General features: G+C 38.8%; 1 protein-coding gene across 1 annotated transcript; it reads right to left on the bottom strand.

Annotated features, from left to right (window-relative positions):
• Positions 1–12,032: 12,032 nt before the first annotated feature.
• Positions 12,033–19,118, bottom strand: LOC139477267 (protein draper-like). The gene is made up of 6 exons (XM_071259817.1): positions 19,085–19,118; positions 18,397–18,681; positions 14,522–14,665; positions 13,503–13,629; positions 12,850–12,905; positions 12,033–12,217 (listed from the first exon to the last, which is right to left on the bottom strand). Exons 1-6 carry the CDS (start codon positions 19,116–19,118, stop codon positions 12,033–12,035), a joined length of 831 nt encoding a protein of 276 aa, XP_071115918.1.
• Positions 19,119–19,425: the final 307 nt, after the last annotated feature.

The following is a 19,425-nucleotide window of genomic DNA, read 5'->3' as shown; positions in this document are numbered from 1 at the left end:
ATCATTCTGAAGTTTAGAATAGTGAACAGTTTCTCTTGTAGAAAGAAGAAGGTTCACGGAAACACTTTTTATCACAATGGCAAGCTTTTCAAAATAATTGGTGTTTCCTGAAGATTGTTCCAAATCTAAAAATATTGTTAACTTGTTTTTGTCTAATGATGGCGTCTTTGCAATTTTGTTTTGAAGACGCCTTAATATCTTCAAACGAAACCCCACGTTAAAGTTCATGAAGGGAGGACCACAACAAAAATAGTCTCCTACTTCAACAAGCTGTGGAATTTGACCAGTGTCACTGTACGAGTTCATAGTAAAGATTGCGTACAACTTTTGGACATTTTCAGAATGACGCTTTTTCAGATTAGATTTTAGTTCATGCAAAAGTCTTTGAAGGAGTGTTGTATCCGTTGGTAATTCAAATTTATCATCCAAAACTGGCTCCTACAGAATATATCGCTTGGATGAGATCAATCGACATCTACAGACCGTTTGACTCCAAATGAGAACGATGAATTGCAAAATAACTCGAAATCCAGAAAAGTGTATGAAACATACAGACGGCCCCTCTAACGCTCTGTCATTTCCCCTACCACAGAACGTGCAGTGCATGCGTGCTTGCGCTGTGCCTTCCACGGTTTGTCCCCCTACGTGTCATGTACACATTTCTATACAAAATTACATGCTAGTTTCTTAAAGAACTTCATCCGTCATGGGTCTTAAATTAAACAAAATTCAGATTTTGTTTGGTACAGGGTATTCATGGTCAAGTACCGTATTGATTTTTCATACACTTTTCTGGAATTCGAGTTATTTTGCAAATGGACTGTACACTGCAATGAAATTACATTGCAAAGCTTTGCAGACCATTGTGACATCACTGGTTACCATGACGTCACAATCAAATGACATTACTAATGGCTCTGCTACTGAAGCTGTTTGCAGTACTTTTTACACTGAAGACACTGCTTATTACTGTCTAGAAATTGAAAAAGTTGAAAGAATGATGTTGGATGATAAATAAAATCTTTTGATATCAAATATATCGTTGATAAAAGTGGCAAAGCCTCGGAATTTGTCCACTTTTATCAACTTGTGTTGATATATTTGATATCAAAAGACACTCGGGTGAGATTCTCTATGTCTTCAATACGTAATGCAATATAAAACACATATCTTTCCCTTGATTTACATAATGCTGCAGGTTAAATTTCAAAACATCATTAACACTAACAACCTCATAGCCTTTATCCCCAGACTTTGCTCCTAGTTGTCTTTCCTCCCCCTGATGCACCACTCAGCGTAACACGACCTCAGGTCTCTTAGGCAGCCTTCACGTTCCTGTAATTGTTGCGTCTCTTCATCAGCACTTCGTCCACATCTGTTTATAAAGATAAAGGGATAGTTATATTGTGTCTTTATTTCATATTTTTAGTATATGCACAACACTGACAGTTGGGAAACATATTCCATATAAAACTCAGTTAAATGCGAGATACTAACCCATCAGATTTCCTTTTTTGTTTTGTATTTGTACCTATGAAGTTAGCACGTGTTTACATTGTTACTCAATTTTCAAGTTCAGAATTATCATATTATCATGGTGTAACATTTATACTAAGTTATCCTATAATAATAAGATTCACATCAAGTGTTTTTATGAGTTATCATGGTGTAATATTTATACATCATTTCATATAATAGTTTAGCAGGTAATACTTATCATCAGGTAAAATGCATATATTAAATATCAGTAGTTTCAGTTATAGCTTTTTAGACAGATGCTAGCCTAAGGTAATGGGAGCGCATCTCCTAGACATACTATTAAAAAAAACAAGAGTTACGCCTACATAGTTTAATTGATTTGAAGCTTTTAGATAAATGCTAGCCTAAGGTATCAAGATCCCATCTCCCAGACAAAAGATATGTCTACATAGTCTTATAGATTACCTTGAACTGTTTTATTTAAGTAAATCTGTCATCACCTATATTAGAATAACAGTCAGCAATTACTTCAATTTAGACTCATTAAGGATTAGCCTCCATACAAGCTCGTCTATAGGGCATTAAGGATTAGCCCCCATACAAGCTCGTCTATTGTGCATTAAGGATTAGCCCCAACACAAGCTCGTCTATAGTGTCACCATAATCTCCTTGAAAGCATCCAGTAAATATGTCAACAAGATTAGTGCCAGTCCAACAGGATTAACAGGATTCCCCTCTGTCGAACCATTCAATTAGCATAGGGCACAACAAATCGTGTATCAACCATATCATATTCCTTTTTATTGTTCATTTTTTTGTTAAATACATACTGTAGCAAAGTTTTAGCAGAGAAGGGGTTTGACTCTCTTACCAAGCAAAACCTCTCTCCCACAGCCCAGAGTGTTGTACCGACTCTCTGTTGCACCCTCAGTTATTTTCCAAGTATAGATTGTAAATTGTTCATTGTTCTTGTAAATAAAATTGTGATTAGTCTCCTGTGACTCCGGCTCTTTGCTGACTAATTCCCCAAGGAAACCAGCACGCCATTTGGTAGGTATCGTTCACCCAGAACAGTCCATGATAATATTACGAACTCTAAATTTAAGTGAGAGGATTTTTGTTCACATGGTTTAGTTTTAATGTAGGAAGTAGCATTTTTCAAACTACAAGTACTATGTACTTCGCTTCAAGCTGCGCTGGAATCATGTGATAGTCAGGAAGAATGTGTTTGCTGAGACCGGAAGTAAAATCATCCAAACTGGGTGTACTTATGTACTAAGGATGCGTTTTCCCAAACCTGTAGTGACATTACCAAAAATTAAAGTACTTACTTAAGTAGTAACTTTCTTTGAAAAAGAACCTGAACCATTGTAACATCTAACAAGTAAAGGGTCTTCCGAAACCGGAAGTTATTTAATAAGTCAAGACGTATAGTAATGCAATTGGTAAATGAGCCAAAGCCACGAAACAGTGGATCGGTGCTATTCTCTGTGCCCTGTGTAGCCAAATAATAGACAATCCAAACGGACCTCCATGTATGTCAAACTGGCTAATCCAATAAATAGAAGTATCATTAGGATACTTGCAGCTAAGTTCAGTCATTTGAAAGAGGTATAGGTTTTGAAATATTCTTGGTATCTGACAATTCTGTCATTTCAAACGTGTTAAAAGTAGAGCCACACTACTCATTATATGAACAAAACACCATTAAAAGTCAATAAGTTGAGTAATTGATGTTGAGAAATACTTAAGCAGCAGCTTTGGCCCTTGATGTGTTTACAATACACCAATTTTTAGCCCTTTCTAATAAGATTTCAAAGAGCGTGATACGACTTGTCTGATCAAGGTAATAACACACAAGGCCCCATTGAAGCTTTCAAAGCGTTTTATGGTGGACAAGTGGAGGAAATTACCAAATTTGTCCGATGCAATTCCCTATTTTGACTAGTACCATATGTCCCTGTATTATCACAATATACTTGCCTTTGCATGTGTTTGTGACGAGTGCCACCGGTGGGGCAGAGTATGCTCACCTTTTCGCGAACATTTGGTATCATTATTATGTGATAGCGGTTCATAAACCCATGTTCAATGTGTAGTTGGAATCGTACAATCGACTCTGCTCTTGGCTTTTAAAAAAGAAAATGTTTCTTCGATGAGGAAATTTCTTTGCTGCCTTATTCATAATACAGTATAAATGACAGCGAAATAATTTATTCCGGATATATGTTTGATGTTGCATAAGATTTATGGACATGTTTTCATGTGTTAAATGGTCTCTTATTGAAGCAGCTCTGACTTTGGTTAAACACATTATTTCTTCAGAAAAAAAGAGTCACTAGAACATAGTTGTTATATTGCAGATTGCCACGTCCCCTTTCAGCCAAATTCCAATATCATTGGTAGATATAGATATTTAGATTAACTAGTTATAGTTACCACATAACAAGGAAAGCAAAATCGACCAAACTCTACTGCTTTGCTTCAGGTTTCCCTTTTTATTTACAGTTGAGGTTCAGCAATAAAACCTTGATGATTATATGCTATGCTTAACTTACCATCTGTCATTGTACTGGTCTCCACTTTAAATGATTCAGCCTCTGGTTGAAGAAAAAAAATACTTGATGAGATTTTTTATGGTACAGATGAGATATTTGGGATAACACTTTCTTTGTAAAGTACACAATCTCGTACATTTTTATGGTTGAGTCCAGTCGCTTTTATTTAGGACTAACCATAGTTTTTACTGCTGTAATAAGACATATTACATGGTATATATAGGTACGTGGGATATCGATGACTCTTTCTTCTTCTTCTTCCAGTATTTGGACCTATGGCTCAAGGATTTCAATGGAAAATTATCAGAATGATCATATGTGCTAACTCTCAAATAAAGCTAATATTTCAAGTGCGGATTAGAACTTTCTTCAAATCCAATGAAGCAATTACTTCGCTCTAGAACCATGATATATTCTGGGTTAATGTAGAAGGAAACAGAATGTGAAACAACTAATAACTGCTGCAACTAAGCTAGAATGGTTTCGTGAAAGAGATTGAACCATTAGACTTAATGGAATGAAATTTGTATCGGAATTATAGGCGCCGTGGTATATGTGATTTTTTTACAGAAGTTTCAGAGGAAACGTTTACGATAGTTGGATGTCAAACAATCCTCAGTCAGAATGCTCAAATGAATCGAAAGTTCATGTGAGCTTCAAACTAAAAAAGCTGACTCATATGCTTCAAACGCGTCAATCAATCTCACAGCAATGCAACAGCTCACATGTACCTCGGAGCATAGTTTCCACATCAAATAAACTTGTGAAAAGAGCCACATCAGTTGTAAATCATGCTGAATCATGTTGCTGCCAACTCACAACTATTGGTACTTTCGATTCTGGTATCTAGTGTGGCACGCGGGATGCAAACAAAATATGTTTGGTGTGCAGATTCACTATTTAAAAAAATATTAAAGGTGTACATTCCTTTTTATATCATATTTTGCGATATTTTCTTAGTAAAGTAACTTCAAATTACAGCCTTGTATGACCAATAGGTGTTCGTCTATGATTAACATTGTGCTTTTAGGCGAATTCTGGCATGTACTTGTAGATTTGTGTTACTTGGTATTCGGGATTCAGTGATTAGCAAACGAGAGAAAAAAGGATGGCATTGGAGGGGGAGGAGGGTCACCATCAGTTGTGTCATATAGTACTAGCATGTCGCTTAAGGTCAAACAATTCATTTAGCAACATGCTGTAACATGAAATCTGTTTTTACTGACGTCATTGGTTCTTTGAACGCAGACGTGCATCCCCCTCGGATCATGAAGATTTGCCTAGACGTTGGCATCCTAAAATATATTCGTGGCTTGCTGCTGTGGGCTGTTACATGTGCTATCATCCACTGCTTTGCTTTGCGTGGCGAAAACTCAATTATTATTATATGGGAAAGCTGAATTATGTTTGACTCTGGCACTATTATATGATCAAACTGTTCAGGGCACAAGGGCATATCTCGTTTCTGAAGAAGTCGATAGTTGCATTCAGAAAGTAGTGGACTTAGGGAATATATGCCATATCACACACATTTGAGTATTACACATCTTAAAGATAGTACAGTAGATTTGATATTATTATGACATTAATTCCCACACGTTAACATTAAAACGTTCGTGATATTTCCATGGATGAACGTAAACGTTGGTCGTTCTTGTATCATATGTTTTTTTTCAAATGGTCATGCCAGTATAACTTGAGATGAGTGCCTTCTTTGGTTGGAGGAGCTGAATGTGATGTGATTATTAACTGTCATGCCTGCAATATCAAGCTCAGTCATTGCAATCTCAAATAATTCAGTTGTAAACATTGTTATTTCTTTGTAGTCGTAATCATACAAGGGGGCCTGTTTTTGTTTTGTTGTTAAGTTTTCTATAAAAGAGTTGTAATATGTTACTTACCTGGACTTAGGAAACTGAAATAAAGAAGAAGAGACATATCAGTGAATGCTTTTTACAACTGATTTCCAATAGTCTTGTACATTTACAAAACGAAATGTAATTAGATAACATGATATATGTCGTTCATGTCAAACAATGTTGTGAAGCCATTAGTGCAGATGACAAATTAATTGATTGTTGTACCTATTCGTCTGTCCCTGCATTCTGCAAATAGAAGACATGTCAGAACACAAGTGTTTTTTTAACATTTTCGTCTACGGGGTCAACCATTTCATATTATCGGACCAGTTCACCAGGATAATTTGAAAACAATAGTAAACATTTCCTGAAAAAGTGTATAGAGGGTCATAAGTCATCAGATTTAATAATAATGAAATTATCCTTCATTAAACTTTCCGACCATTCTCCACCTTTTCCAGATTTAATTTTTGTTTCTAAAATACGAATCCCCGACCCCCAATTCATAATACATTGCAGGTCATTTGGCATAACATTATTTACACAGACAGAAAATAAACATAAATCTAATTGTCACATCAGACTTTTGGCACATTTTTGCATCACAAATTTAAAAATTAAATTCCCAAATTTCAAAAATGGGCCCTCATTGTGCCTTGTCCTTCAGGTAAACTGAATCTATATAGGCTGAATGTCTGGACAATTATTCTATGGTCCGAATACCTTATGTAGACTGTACATCAAACTCTGTAATGGAATTAAGGATATAGAATGTTCTGTTACCTGTTCTTTCTTCTCCGCCAACTACAACAAAAATAACACAAGTACTTATTAAATTGGTCATTGTAATTTGAACATACCATTAGTATATGCCGAATTGTATGACATGGTTGCTCCAGACAAAGGTCTGTTAAATAGTGTTGTCACGTGAGCAAAAGGATGGGGGCATAATCAAACATCTAACCCTATTAGAAGTGATCCACAGATTCAGCAGACGACAATAATTAGTTTTGAACATGGAAATAGATTAATCTCCCATGTTTGTTGTGTGGAGTTTTAAAGTGTATAGTCACCAGTTTGCGAACTCCTGGTGTCATTACCATTATTTAGGATAGTAAAACACAGTGGTTCGTGTATGATATGTGTGCGTTTGAGGAAATATATTTGTCCATGTTTTATTAACTTTTGTTGCCAAGTACGTAGGGAGATTTGTGTGCGAGGTTTCATGTTTGTTGTGTGGGGTAAACAGACACATCCTTAGGAGAGTAATCGTACTATTGATTCTTGGATTTTTGATATGACAAGCGTTTTGTCATTACATTTATTGTAAAAAGTAATGTTACATTTTCTGAAAGCAAACGTGCAATACAAGAAAATTGCAAGTGATTCACTTAATTAGCTAACGAGGCGATATCTGTTGCGTTTAAGTCTTTATAAACTGACAAACACTTAGGCCACACCCAATAACGGACTAATGTTTCCTGACTGGCTGTTAATATACAGAAAAACAAAAGTTCCTGTGACATCTGAAACAATTTCGGTTTGCAACAGCTAAAATACTCCTGTAAGTGTTCAAATGGTTTAATTTGCCAGACTGACTTCAGAAAATGCGTGATTTCCTAGTAAAAAACATGAACATGCCAAAATGTCAATTTACAAATCAATAGCGTGTGTGTCCACCTCTGGTTAGGATGCAAGCAACACATCTTCATCTCATGGAATGGACCAGGCCTCGTGCAAAGTCCTGTGGGATATCTGTCCATATCTGCTGGAGAATGATTCGAAGTTCTTGGAGTGTCTGTGGAACACATGGTTGACGTCGAAGGTGCCGATCCATCTCATCCCACATGTGCTTGATTGGTGAGAGGTCAAGGGAGCCAGCAGGCCAGGGGATGACATTCACATTGTTTTGTTGAAGAGAATCCTGAACAAATCGAGCAATATGAGGCCGGGCGTTGTCATGTTGAAAGGTAATGCCTGGGCCATGACGAGGCAAAAACGGTAGAACAACAGGGCCGATGATCTCGTCCCGATATCACCGTCCATTGAGATTTCCCTCTACCACTATCAAACGGGTCCTCTGTCTTGCTGTAATCCCACCCATACTATAACGCTCATGGTACCTCCTGTACAGAGGCACTGGAACACGGCCTACATCCCAGGATTATTAACCCAACTGTTCCATACGACAGGGGCTAGGTAATGGTTTGGGGTGCATCTGTCATGATTGCAGTTTGGATTTGGTCACAATAAGGGGCAACTTAACAGTGGTGTTTTGAGGCCAGTCGTTGTTCCTCATTTTGACACCCACCCTCTTGCTACTCGACCTCAGTACGTGGATGATAATGCAAGGCTTCATCATTCGCATGCAGTCGTGAACTACCGATGGCCGAGGTCCGATGCAAAAACGATTATACCCTGGCCAGCAATGACCCGAGATTTTAATCTCGTTGAACATGTTTGGGATATTATGGAGCAGCGTACAAGAACCAGATCCTCCTGTACAAGATTTACAAATGGAAGCATCATTGCATCAGGAGTGGTTGTTGTTCACCCATCAACAGATCCAACGTCTGACTGGAGGCATGAGACGAAGGGGGGAATGCGTCATGATCTGTTTGACGTGTCATGTCAAGTAGAGACTTTAAGGCACATTTTCACAGGAAACATCAAACGTAACTCGTTTACTTAATCCTGCAGCTCCATACGTTTTTGAGGTATTGTCTAAGGTCAAAAACAGTTACCATGATGTTTTTGTCAGTAAATTTCAATCACAACTTACCAATATCTTCTTTATTTGTTGTCAAATGTTTGTTCTATCCGATGACATTGGTATCGCCCAGCTCCTGTTGTCAGTCATCCCATACTAAGATTTTTGCCATTTGTCATGGTTCAGAATTAGGGGTGTTTTTCTTTGTGTTTCAAGACATGATTTACCAGGTTCAGGCGACCATTGAGCATCCTGACCAGTTTTTGATTGCACAAAGGTGGCACAAAGGTCGCAGCCCTGTGTAAATGGGCCTTAACAATATGCCAAACAAGTTGAAATGGTTTCAATTCTGGATGCGTGGCTGCCCAAGGCAGAGTGCTGTCATCAAGGCATGTGACACAGTTACTATTGAGTAAGGATTTGGAATGTTTTTCTAAGATTACAATAAACGTTTTTTGCCAGTGTAGCCGGGTGGTGGTGCTTACTCTGAATGAAATATAGCCACATAAGTACCACCCACTTATAACCCCCCTTAGATTCATTCTATACATATATACATACATATATACACGTTCATCTCCTATCACCATCACTTCATTCTGTGTTCATTATATGATGTCCTTGTCTGCAGTTGAATGTCAGCCAACTAACATCAACCTTGATACCCTTTGGCAGCCTCTGTGATTTCTCCAGCTTCACCTGGACTTCCCCCTATCTATTTTTAGATATGTCCACCACTTCATATGACTGAAGCATCTTGACTTACTTCTTTAAACTTCCTTTCTCACCTGCCCTCCTCATGCATTCTGCATGAACTCTTTATGGAGGGAGGACTCTTCTTTGCAGGTGAGAAACATTTCAATATTCCTCTTTCCTTTCTGTTTTGATTGTGGAAGGCCAGGGCTCAAAAGGGGTCACCAGCATTGCCCTGCTTTAAACTTCTAAGAGTCCCATACATTGCGCATGTGAAAAAAGAGGAGCATGCCTGTGAAGTTTTAATAGATACCGGTTCAATGGTCACCACTATCTCTGAAAGCTTCTACAGAGCCTACCTCCCTCACTTGCCGCTCCACCAAATCAGGTCATTACTAGGCCCTGACTTCATGGGTCAAGTAGTGGAGGTACCCGCACTCATTCGTACCTCTTATCCTCAGGACCAATGTCCTGCATGCTGCTTGTGAAAGCAACCCTGGTGACAGGGTATCTGGGAGTTATTCTCCTTGGACCATGGCTATTCAGTGGCTCAATAGGCGTTGGAATGACCTGAACCAAACTGAGTATGTGCGGACAACTAAATCTATAACCATACCTCCATCTTGCAACCAGATTATAACAGGTATTTGCAGGGGTAGTGCTCCACAGATTGGTCTGGAGTTTTGTGCCACACAGTCTACCCACTCAACAACACGGGTCATTTGGGACAAGTTGCTGTGTTGGACAGCTTATCCCCTGAGGATGGCATCAGTAATACTGGCTCTGTACCTACCAAACTACCAAAAGAGTTATTTGAACTGGACTCTCTGGGTTATAATCACACTCCAGATGAAATAACTCAATTGCTCTCTCTACTGAATGAATTTGAAGATGTGTTTAGCAAGTCTGATATGGACATGGGACATACTGACTTGGTCACCCATCGAACTCACAGATGAGACTCCATTTAAGGAACGACATAGACATATTCCGCCCTCTATGTATCAAGAGGTCAAGGACCATATAAAGCAGATGTTAGATGCTAAAGTTATCCGTTCATCTGCTAGTCCATATGCTTCGCCTGTTGTGCTGGTTTGCAAACATGACTCGAGTGTGCGCTTCTGTATTGACTATAGAAAATTGAACAGTCGCACAATTCGAGATTCATATGCTCTACCAAAAATAGAGGAAACTCTTGATGCTTTACATGGGGCAAAATACTTTTCTTGTCTTGACCCTAAGAGTGGATATTGGCAAGTCGAAATGGATGAGGAGCACAAGGCCCGTACTGCCTTTACTGTTGGCCCACTTGGGTTTTACGAGTGCAACTCTATGCCCTATGACAAATGCTCCCGCTACTTTCCAACGCCTGATGGAGAGGTGTATGGGCGACATTCATCTTCTCCAATGCCTCATTTATCTCGATGACATCATTGTGTTTTCTAAGACCTTTGATGAGCATCTTGAAGATTACGAGCAATCTTTCAAAGATTGCGCAAGAAGGGGCTCAAGCTAAAGCCATCAAAATGCCAATTCTTGCAGACCTCACGTAATCTCCTAGGAGGGTATCAAAACAGACCCTGAGAAGTTTGAAGTATTGAAGACCCGGCCAATTGCACTTTATGTCGAAGATGTTCATCATCTTCTTGGATACTCCGGCTACTTTAGACGTTTTGTTCCAGACTACGCTTAAGCTTCCAAGCCACTAACCAGTTTGCTTGCTGGACATGGCGGGAGATCCAAGCGCAAGATCAAGTCCAACCAACCAGTTGGGGGGATGCTCAACAGTTAACTTTCAGTGAGCTTATTTGCAGGCTTTCTTGTGCTCCCGTTTTGGCTTTTGCTGATTTCACTCTGCCCTTTGAATTGCACATCGATGCAAGTGGGGATGGCTTGGGTGCAGTACTTTACCAATCCCAAGACAATCAAAGGCAAGTGGTTGCCTATGCAAGTCGCAGTCTCAGCAAAGCCGAGCGCAATTACCCTGCTCATAAGTTAGAGTTTTTGGCTCTAAAATGGGCATCGTGTATCAACCAATCATATTCCATTTTATTGTTCTAATTTTTGTTAAATACATACAGAAACCTCTTGTTAGGGCAGAGAAGGGGTCTGACTCTCTTACCAAGCAGATCTCTCTCCCACAGCCCAGAGGGTTGTACCAACTCTCTGTGGCACCCTCAGTTATTTTTCTAAGATATCGTAACTTGCTCATTGTTAATTGTTCTTGTAAATAAAATTGTGATTAGTCTCCTGTGACTCCGGCTCTTTGCTGACTAATTCCCCAAGAAAACCTGCATGCCATTTGGAAGGTATTGTTCACCCAGATCAGTTCCATGATAGATGCTCGGCACTCTGGAGGAGCAGCAAAAGGCATAGTGGAAAGATCACCTTTCTCACATGCCTATAACTGTTCCCTCCATGAGTCAACGGGGTTCACTCCCTCACACTGCATATGAGCTTGCAGCTGCAAACCTTGAAAGGGCTCGGGCTAAACAACGCAAAGCCTATAATCTTAAGGCACGCGGAGCCACAATCAAGGTTGGTGACGTTGTATTGGTTCGTAACGTCAATATACGTGGGAAGCAAAAACTGGCTAACGAGTGGGAAGAGGAGTATACCGTGGTTGATTATCAAACTCATGTCGACATTCCTGTGTTTAAAGTTCATAAGGAAGGAACCAGAGAATGTCGTGTACTTCACCGTAATCTTTCTCCTTCCCATTGGTACGAATGGTCAGCCCATACCCAGGCCACGGCGCACACCATCGACATCGCCGACAACTACTACTTCTGTTTCAACGCCATCTTCTGGCGAGCTTAAGGACACAAGTACTGACACAACACTGGAGATCTCAACAACCAGCATGGATATTGAGAGTTCTCCTTCTCCAGTGTCGGTATCATCCCCTGTTGTCAGCACTGCCACCAATTAGCCCGCCATTCGCAAGTGTACCACCAGTAGTTACCCCATCCACACCAGCACCAACTGCACCAACCAGTTCTATCCCTGGTTCAGGACCGTCAACTCCACAGTCACCACCTTGGCGAGTGACGAATCCGAACAAAGCCAAAGTGGATGACAGATGGGCAGTTTGTTGTAAAACAAAGTGTCTGGGTGTTAGGATGTAATAATACACTGCCACTATTTAATGGCGAGGTCGCCATTTCCCAAAGTGGGGGTGTATGTAGCCGGGTGGTGGTGCTAACTCTGATTGAGTTATAGCCACATAAGTACCACCCACTTATAACCCCCCTTAGATTCATTCTATACATATATACATACATATATACATGTTCATCTATTATCACCATCACTTCATTCTGTGTTCATTATATGTTGTCCTTGTCTGCAGTTGAATGTCAGCCAACTAACATACCCTTATGCAGCCTCTGTGATTTCTCCAGCTTCACCTGGACTTCCCCATATCTATTTTTAGATATGTCTACCACTTCATATGACTGAAGCATCTTGACTTCCTTTAATACCTGTCAAATGCTACCTTTCTTCTGACTGGCCATTTTGGTCCACTTCTTTAAACTTAATTGCTCACCTGCCATCCTCATGCAACAGGTGAGAAACATTTCAATATTCTTATTTCTTTCCATCCTGCTTTGGAAACAAATATATTCATAGAAAGGGTTTTACAGCTTTTCATTAAAGTAAAATATAGTTAATTGCATTATTATTTAATTTGTTATATCTTAATATTTGCCAGTTCACACATTTTGTGTTACATTAATTGAGCACATGGTCTTCAACCACGTGCTACCCCACTTATCCTTATAAATTAATATGTTTCCTTTTTGGCTTAAATTAAATTATAACAATTCTGCATGAACTCTTTATGGAGGGAGGACTCTTCTTTACAGCTTCCCTCCCACCATCTACTACAAAGAAATAAATATCATCATCATCCAAGAACTGCCTTATGTTTTGACTAGCAGCTCATTGGCTGGACACATCAACCAGCTGCACCAGCAAGAGGATCATACAACTTTACAGTATCATAGTTATTGTTATTCTCACTTTGATTCAATTACGGTACTGCTGATACTGAAGTATTTACGGAATGATAACAGTGAACATTGTCATCATATTCTGCATGTTCGTTAGTATACGTATTTGAATATAATAGGAAATAAAAACATAAATTCACAATGACACATAAAATGTTCAAAAACTGAATATAACTACAATATTTACCTTATGAACACAATGATTGTGACTGTGACTGTGACTGCGACTGCGACTGTGACTGCGACTGCTACAAGCAGTGACACAAGTTCCAGTATGGCATCCAGGCGGTTTGCGTCTTCCTTGTTGTTCACCACTAGTGGAGTCAAAGAAGTGTTTACATGTAAGTACTCATACAAACAGCTAATAAATAGAGAACATTTCACTATTGCGAAAACGAGCGTAGTAATTTATTTATTACTAACACGTAAATAAAAGAAAATATCGTTTTCGTTACCTGCAGAACTCTCAAATTCTCGAACTCTCCAATTTCACCAAAATATTTATGTCATATTGAGTTTTTCTCCAGGTGTTTCGATTTTGAGGTGTGAAATTGTTGATGTTTAGCCAATCATACTGATACACATTGTCACCTGGTATATCATAAAAAATGTCATTCCATGTCACATTTAAAGGTGTTCAAATCAGGAAAAGGGGCCGACAATAAAGTCTAGGACACCAATGTAAGTCCATACCAACCTGCATGCCTCATTTCACATGTTTTCATATTGTAGGCACTGAATGTACCAAGTGGCTGAACAATAGAGAGAACTCGTCCATACATTTTGACACAATCGTTAACACAATTTCCACTCAGCATATTCGTTACCAAATGAAAGACTTTTCAACTTGACCATACAAAAGAATTTTTTTATGAAGGAAAAACAACAGTGACACGCCAGTGTTCAGATTTAATATCTAATCACCTGTGTCGTGACCACGCATATAATAATTGATATTGTTTATGTCCAAAGATCAATCATATTTTAGGATCTAATGTTATGTGGCAGTGTATTGTGTAACGAAATTTCTAATAATTGTAAGTGACAGTAAATTGATCGAGGCGCTCGTACAATAACGCCCTTTGCTGGTGACACTGACAGCTAATTATTCGGAGTTACCTCCCTTTAGTGGTATTGTTTTTGTCCCAACATGTTCCAACATATGAGACAAGTTGTATTGCATGTTAAGCATATGTATCTTTGTACCTTTTGTAGTGTTGCAAAACTCCCCTGTGTAAGTCCCACTGCAGCCAAGTATACAGACTCCAGTTGTGTGGTTGCATCTTTCCTCCACACAGTTGATGCTGCAGGGGTGTTGACACAGATCGCCATACCAGCCACGACCACACTCTGGACAAACAAAGTATCAGATACATGTAACTAATGTTATATTTGGGATAACACTTTCTTAGTAAAGTACAGATTCTAGCACTTTTTTAGGTTGAGTCCCGTCCGGGATTTGAACCCACACCTGCCAGGGTGAGGCACCTAATCGCCAGCACACAAAGTCAGCGATCTAACCCACTCAGCCACCAAGGCTTCCACAAAATGAAAGTCCGACAACTGGTAGTCTAGATCACGTACTTTGAGTACCCCCCTGACAAATGTAAATTGGCACGGCTCCACGGACGAAAGCTATGAATACACAATGCCATTTAGAAAGTGGTCAAATGTAACTAATGTTATATCTGGGATAACACTTTCTTAGTAAAGTACAGATTCTAGTACTTTTTTAGGTTGAGTCCCGTCCGGGATTCGAACCCACAACTGCCAAGGTGAGGCACCTAATCGCCAGCACACAAAGTCAGCGATCTAACCCACTCAGCCACCGAGGCTGACCACTTTCTAAATGGCATTGTGTATTCATATCAGATACATGATTAAATAACTTCTTTTTCACACTTTATTACAATAATAGCTGTGAGCAAACCATTAATGTGAGGAATTGTTCATGTCAGCATGACTAAAAACCCTAAATACGTTATCCTTATACAATGGTGTGTAATTTCACTGTTAAAAGAGTAGGACACATTAAACATTATTGATGGCAGTATACAGTCGTTTTCTTCGTACAAAAGTATTTAATCCTGAATTAAGTTTATGGCATACAATTGATGCCAGTGCACGTGAGCAGATGATGAAAGAGAAGTGATATAGATGTTGCTAAATTATTAGTTAAGATTACAGATCGTCACAGCAAACATTTAATAATATGGACAATTTTTTGACAATGTAACATTATTTGGTATATGTTAAGTTAGCAGTAGAACTCAACAAATATGTTCCACTTTGTTGAGAGGTGTTCTTAATTTGACCCTTCCACTTTGATAATGATCTTTTCCATGTGTGTTTCTTCTTTTGATGACATCCAACTGTGTGCAAGCGAGAGAGTTTAGTGTTCCGAGTTTTGTCATCACATGATATATTTGACAGAGAATTGGTAACCATGGCGTACTTCTTTTATATGTGGTATTTGACAAAGAGCTGCGATTATGAAAGAGAAAGTTTGAGGGGGCAGTCTATTTTTGCGCTCATCAGTTCATAAATATCCAAAGAATACATAGCATTCTTTTAAATGAGGTAAGAGCTGTATCCCTTCAGCTAAAACAACATTTATACCATTCTCTTTTTATTAAAGTCATTTTCTCTCGAGCCTTTGGCAATGGCAAATTGTGACTATACCATCGTAAATGGTTCCTTTAAGATGTGGACCATGTGTGGCAACAAAAGAGTTGACAGTTAATATAATCGATGGTTTCTACATTTTACTGGATCTATTCACAAACTCATTTGTCAAACCTAAATTGAACCATATCAATACAAGTATCAATGATTTATCCTTCATGTGGTCTAAAATAAAATTGTGGAACATGTAGCAGATGAAGGTTCACGTTTTGATCACAGCAAGTCAGGTGATTATGACTTCTCCTGGTGTAACCATTGCCCATGAGGAAACCTTCAGATTTTCAAGAGCAAATGTATTAACAATTTCTAATGTGTTTAGCACTAAAAAAACATTTAGACATAAAACAGTTTCCCAGAATGTCCCACAATATTTCAAATTTCAGAAACCACTTAACAGTTTCATTCTCCTGGATGAAAATAATTCCCCCAGGTTGTTTAATTATAGGAACAGACCTCTGAAGATTCATGGAAGAATAGGTCTTCAGCAACCAATGCTTGCCATAAGAAGCGACTATGCTTGTCGCAAGAGGCTAGGCGACTAACAGGATCGGGTGGTCAGGCTCGCTGATTTGGTTGATGTATGTCATCGTGTCCCAATTGCTCGGATTAATGGCCATGATTACAATCACTGGATTGTCTGGTCCAGTGTCGATTATTTACAGGCCGCCGTCATATAGCTGGACTATTGCTTAGTGTGGCGTTGAACCACAAACAAGCAAGCAATTATAGGAATATGTTGCAGAACGTGGACTTGGCTGTTTATGGTGTGAATGCCACTACCTGTGACTGCCAAGACTCATCACACTGTGCAGGCCATATAATCACATGTGACTTCTCTATTGTTGACGATAACAACCTTCCTCAGTTATTCAAATATGGACCAAGATTCCATGAGCAACGTCCTTCCATTTGGGATCACAACTTCAAAATCATTATGGATGCTGTCAAAGAATATGCCAAAAATAGGCCAAAAGAGAAGAGGAAACTGCTGAATGTCTTTAAGTAGGTTAAATCAGTGCGTGATGTTGTCATTAGTAGAATGCACCAACTCAAAAAGAGGAAATGGAATTGGAATAAACCAACACTCTGTCTCAAGTCAGCTGTCATCCAAAGTCTGGCTGCCCCACATGAAAAGTTTGTAGTTGTCCCCACTGACAAGGCCTCGAATAGCATAACCATCATATGTAAACATCACTACATTAATTGTTTGAGCAAAGAACTTTGTATAAATGGCATATCAAATCATGCTGCATATAAGGCCAGTCTGTTAACTGAGGAAGGCAAAAACCATAAATCAGTACTGTCAACTTTTGACTTGACTTTAAAACCTGAAGACATACCCATTCCTCTCTTGTACTGGATTTTAAAAGCTCCATAAAATTTCATTAAAGAGAGAAATGTATTGTTGGGGCAAACAAGTGTACCACCGAATCCCTGTTTCAAAGACTTACCATAATCTTAGATCCAATCAAGGGAGGGCTTTGCTCATATTTACAGAAAGAATTTGAGACAAGTGGAACACTCCATACAGACACTCCATACAACAACAAACAAACAAAGAAAACTCTCTACAAGACAGTATGGCAAGAGGGATAACTTCAACTTCCTACTAGTCAGCTTTCCCTTAATGTCGAGCAATATTCCAGTAGCCCCAGCCTTTAGTGTTTATATTTCGCAACTTTTTAGATACAATCGAGCATGCTCTTTCTACCAAGACTTCAAAGAGTGTCACATGACACTTGGTCAGAAGTTGTTTGATCAGATGACAACATTCAAGGCCTCAGTAAAACTTTCAAATAGACTTATGGTAGACGTGTGGAGGACATGTTCCCGTGTCTTGACAGGTGAACAAATGTCTTGCCTTTGCATGTGTTTGTGATGGATGCCACCGGATGGGAAGGATACACCTGGTATCATCACTATTTTATAGTGATTCATAAAAACATGTTAAAAAAAAGTCGGAATTGTACAATCGATTCAGCTTTTTGCAGATATTTCTATTGAATATAGAACGGGTTTTGTTGCCTTTAGTATTATGATTATGAAAATATGCTGTTGTGTGTATGAAATTAGTTTTGTTGACTTTGTACATTTTAACTATATCAGTGATTCCATGGAGGTTGTGGGATATTATTAGCAAAGTTAGATGACATGACACTATAGTTTCAATGTTGAAATTAAAATGTACCGCTATTTAGCTTCCGGGCACAGTTCCTATTTACAAATCACCCTTGCTTTTCTGATTACCAACATCACAGTTAGAACAACAAAGTGTAGTTTATTCTGCTGTACCATTTCATTAACTTAAAGCTAAACTCATATCATTCTAAAAACGTAGATAAGAGAGTGTTCATTTAAGGATAATACCGAAAGCTGATTCAATAAAATCACCCTACCTCGAGTATCATTACAGAAAGGTCCAGCGTTAGTTCCACTGCAGCCATGTGTACAGTGCCCAGTTTGATGGTTGCATGTCTGTCCTAGACAGTTCCGGCTGCAGTCTTGATCACACAGATCACCATGCCAACCACGCTGGCATCCCTCAGAACACTTCCCCGTGTCAGTGTCACAGTAGGGAAGATCACGTGGAGGAAGAAGGGCACAGTTCTGGGGGCATGTTAGGTTGCAGTGCTCGCCATGTAAGCCCCACTTACATTCGGTGTAGCCCTGGACAGCCAAGACTGAAATAGAGCATCAAATGATAATCCTAGCATGTCATCTTCAATGTCACTGAATGTAGACATCTGCATTATCCATTGTAAAATGAATCGTTTAATGTTCTTATCACTAACGATTCTGTCTTTAACGTATAACGTTTTTTTCAGCCTACAGACGAGGCAACCAGTCAGCTGTGTTAATCAAAATCATAAATGTGAATCATGTAATCTTCTTATCACCAAAGCCTCTATCAACAGTCTTAAGCATTAACATTTTTATCATCAAATGGTACTATTTTTAGATCAATCCTTATTCTGCTTATCCATCAATATCGCGTGTAGTTTAAATGGAATAGACAGAGGAGCTAATTAATTATATATATCGTTCGTGTTCATTTCAAGTTATTATTTTACACAAGTGACTCACAGAATGGCAGCAGAAGTTGAACGAGTCCAAGCATCGTTGAACAAACACCTGAAACAGAAAGAATGCATTTTGTGATACATATTTGAAACCTCAACGTACATTTTCAAGATACCAAAATTAGGATTAAAATAAATACTGGACAAATATTCTTTCCAACCTTGAGAAGGCATGGTGAACATAAAAATGATAAGAAAATAAATAAACTGACGGCCAAAAGAAACGTTACCAACGATATTTTTAGGATAAAATATGACCAACACAATTTTAAACAGCAATTACAATTGTATTGTAGAAATTCATCATTCAGAACAGTAAAATGCGAATTTACTAATTCAACAACA

The sequence above is a fragment of the Haliotis cracherodii genome, unplaced genomic scaffold (genome assembly GCF_022045235.1).
Source record: "Haliotis cracherodii isolate W230 unplaced genomic scaffold, xgHalCrac1.p SCAF_32, whole genome shotgun sequence".
Taxonomy (NCBI): domain Eukaryota; kingdom Metazoa; phylum Mollusca; class Gastropoda; order Lepetellida; family Haliotidae; genus Haliotis; species Haliotis cracherodii.
The sequence above is the reverse complement of the archived record's forward strand: the minus strand, read 5'-3'. Positions and strand labels throughout refer to the sequence as shown.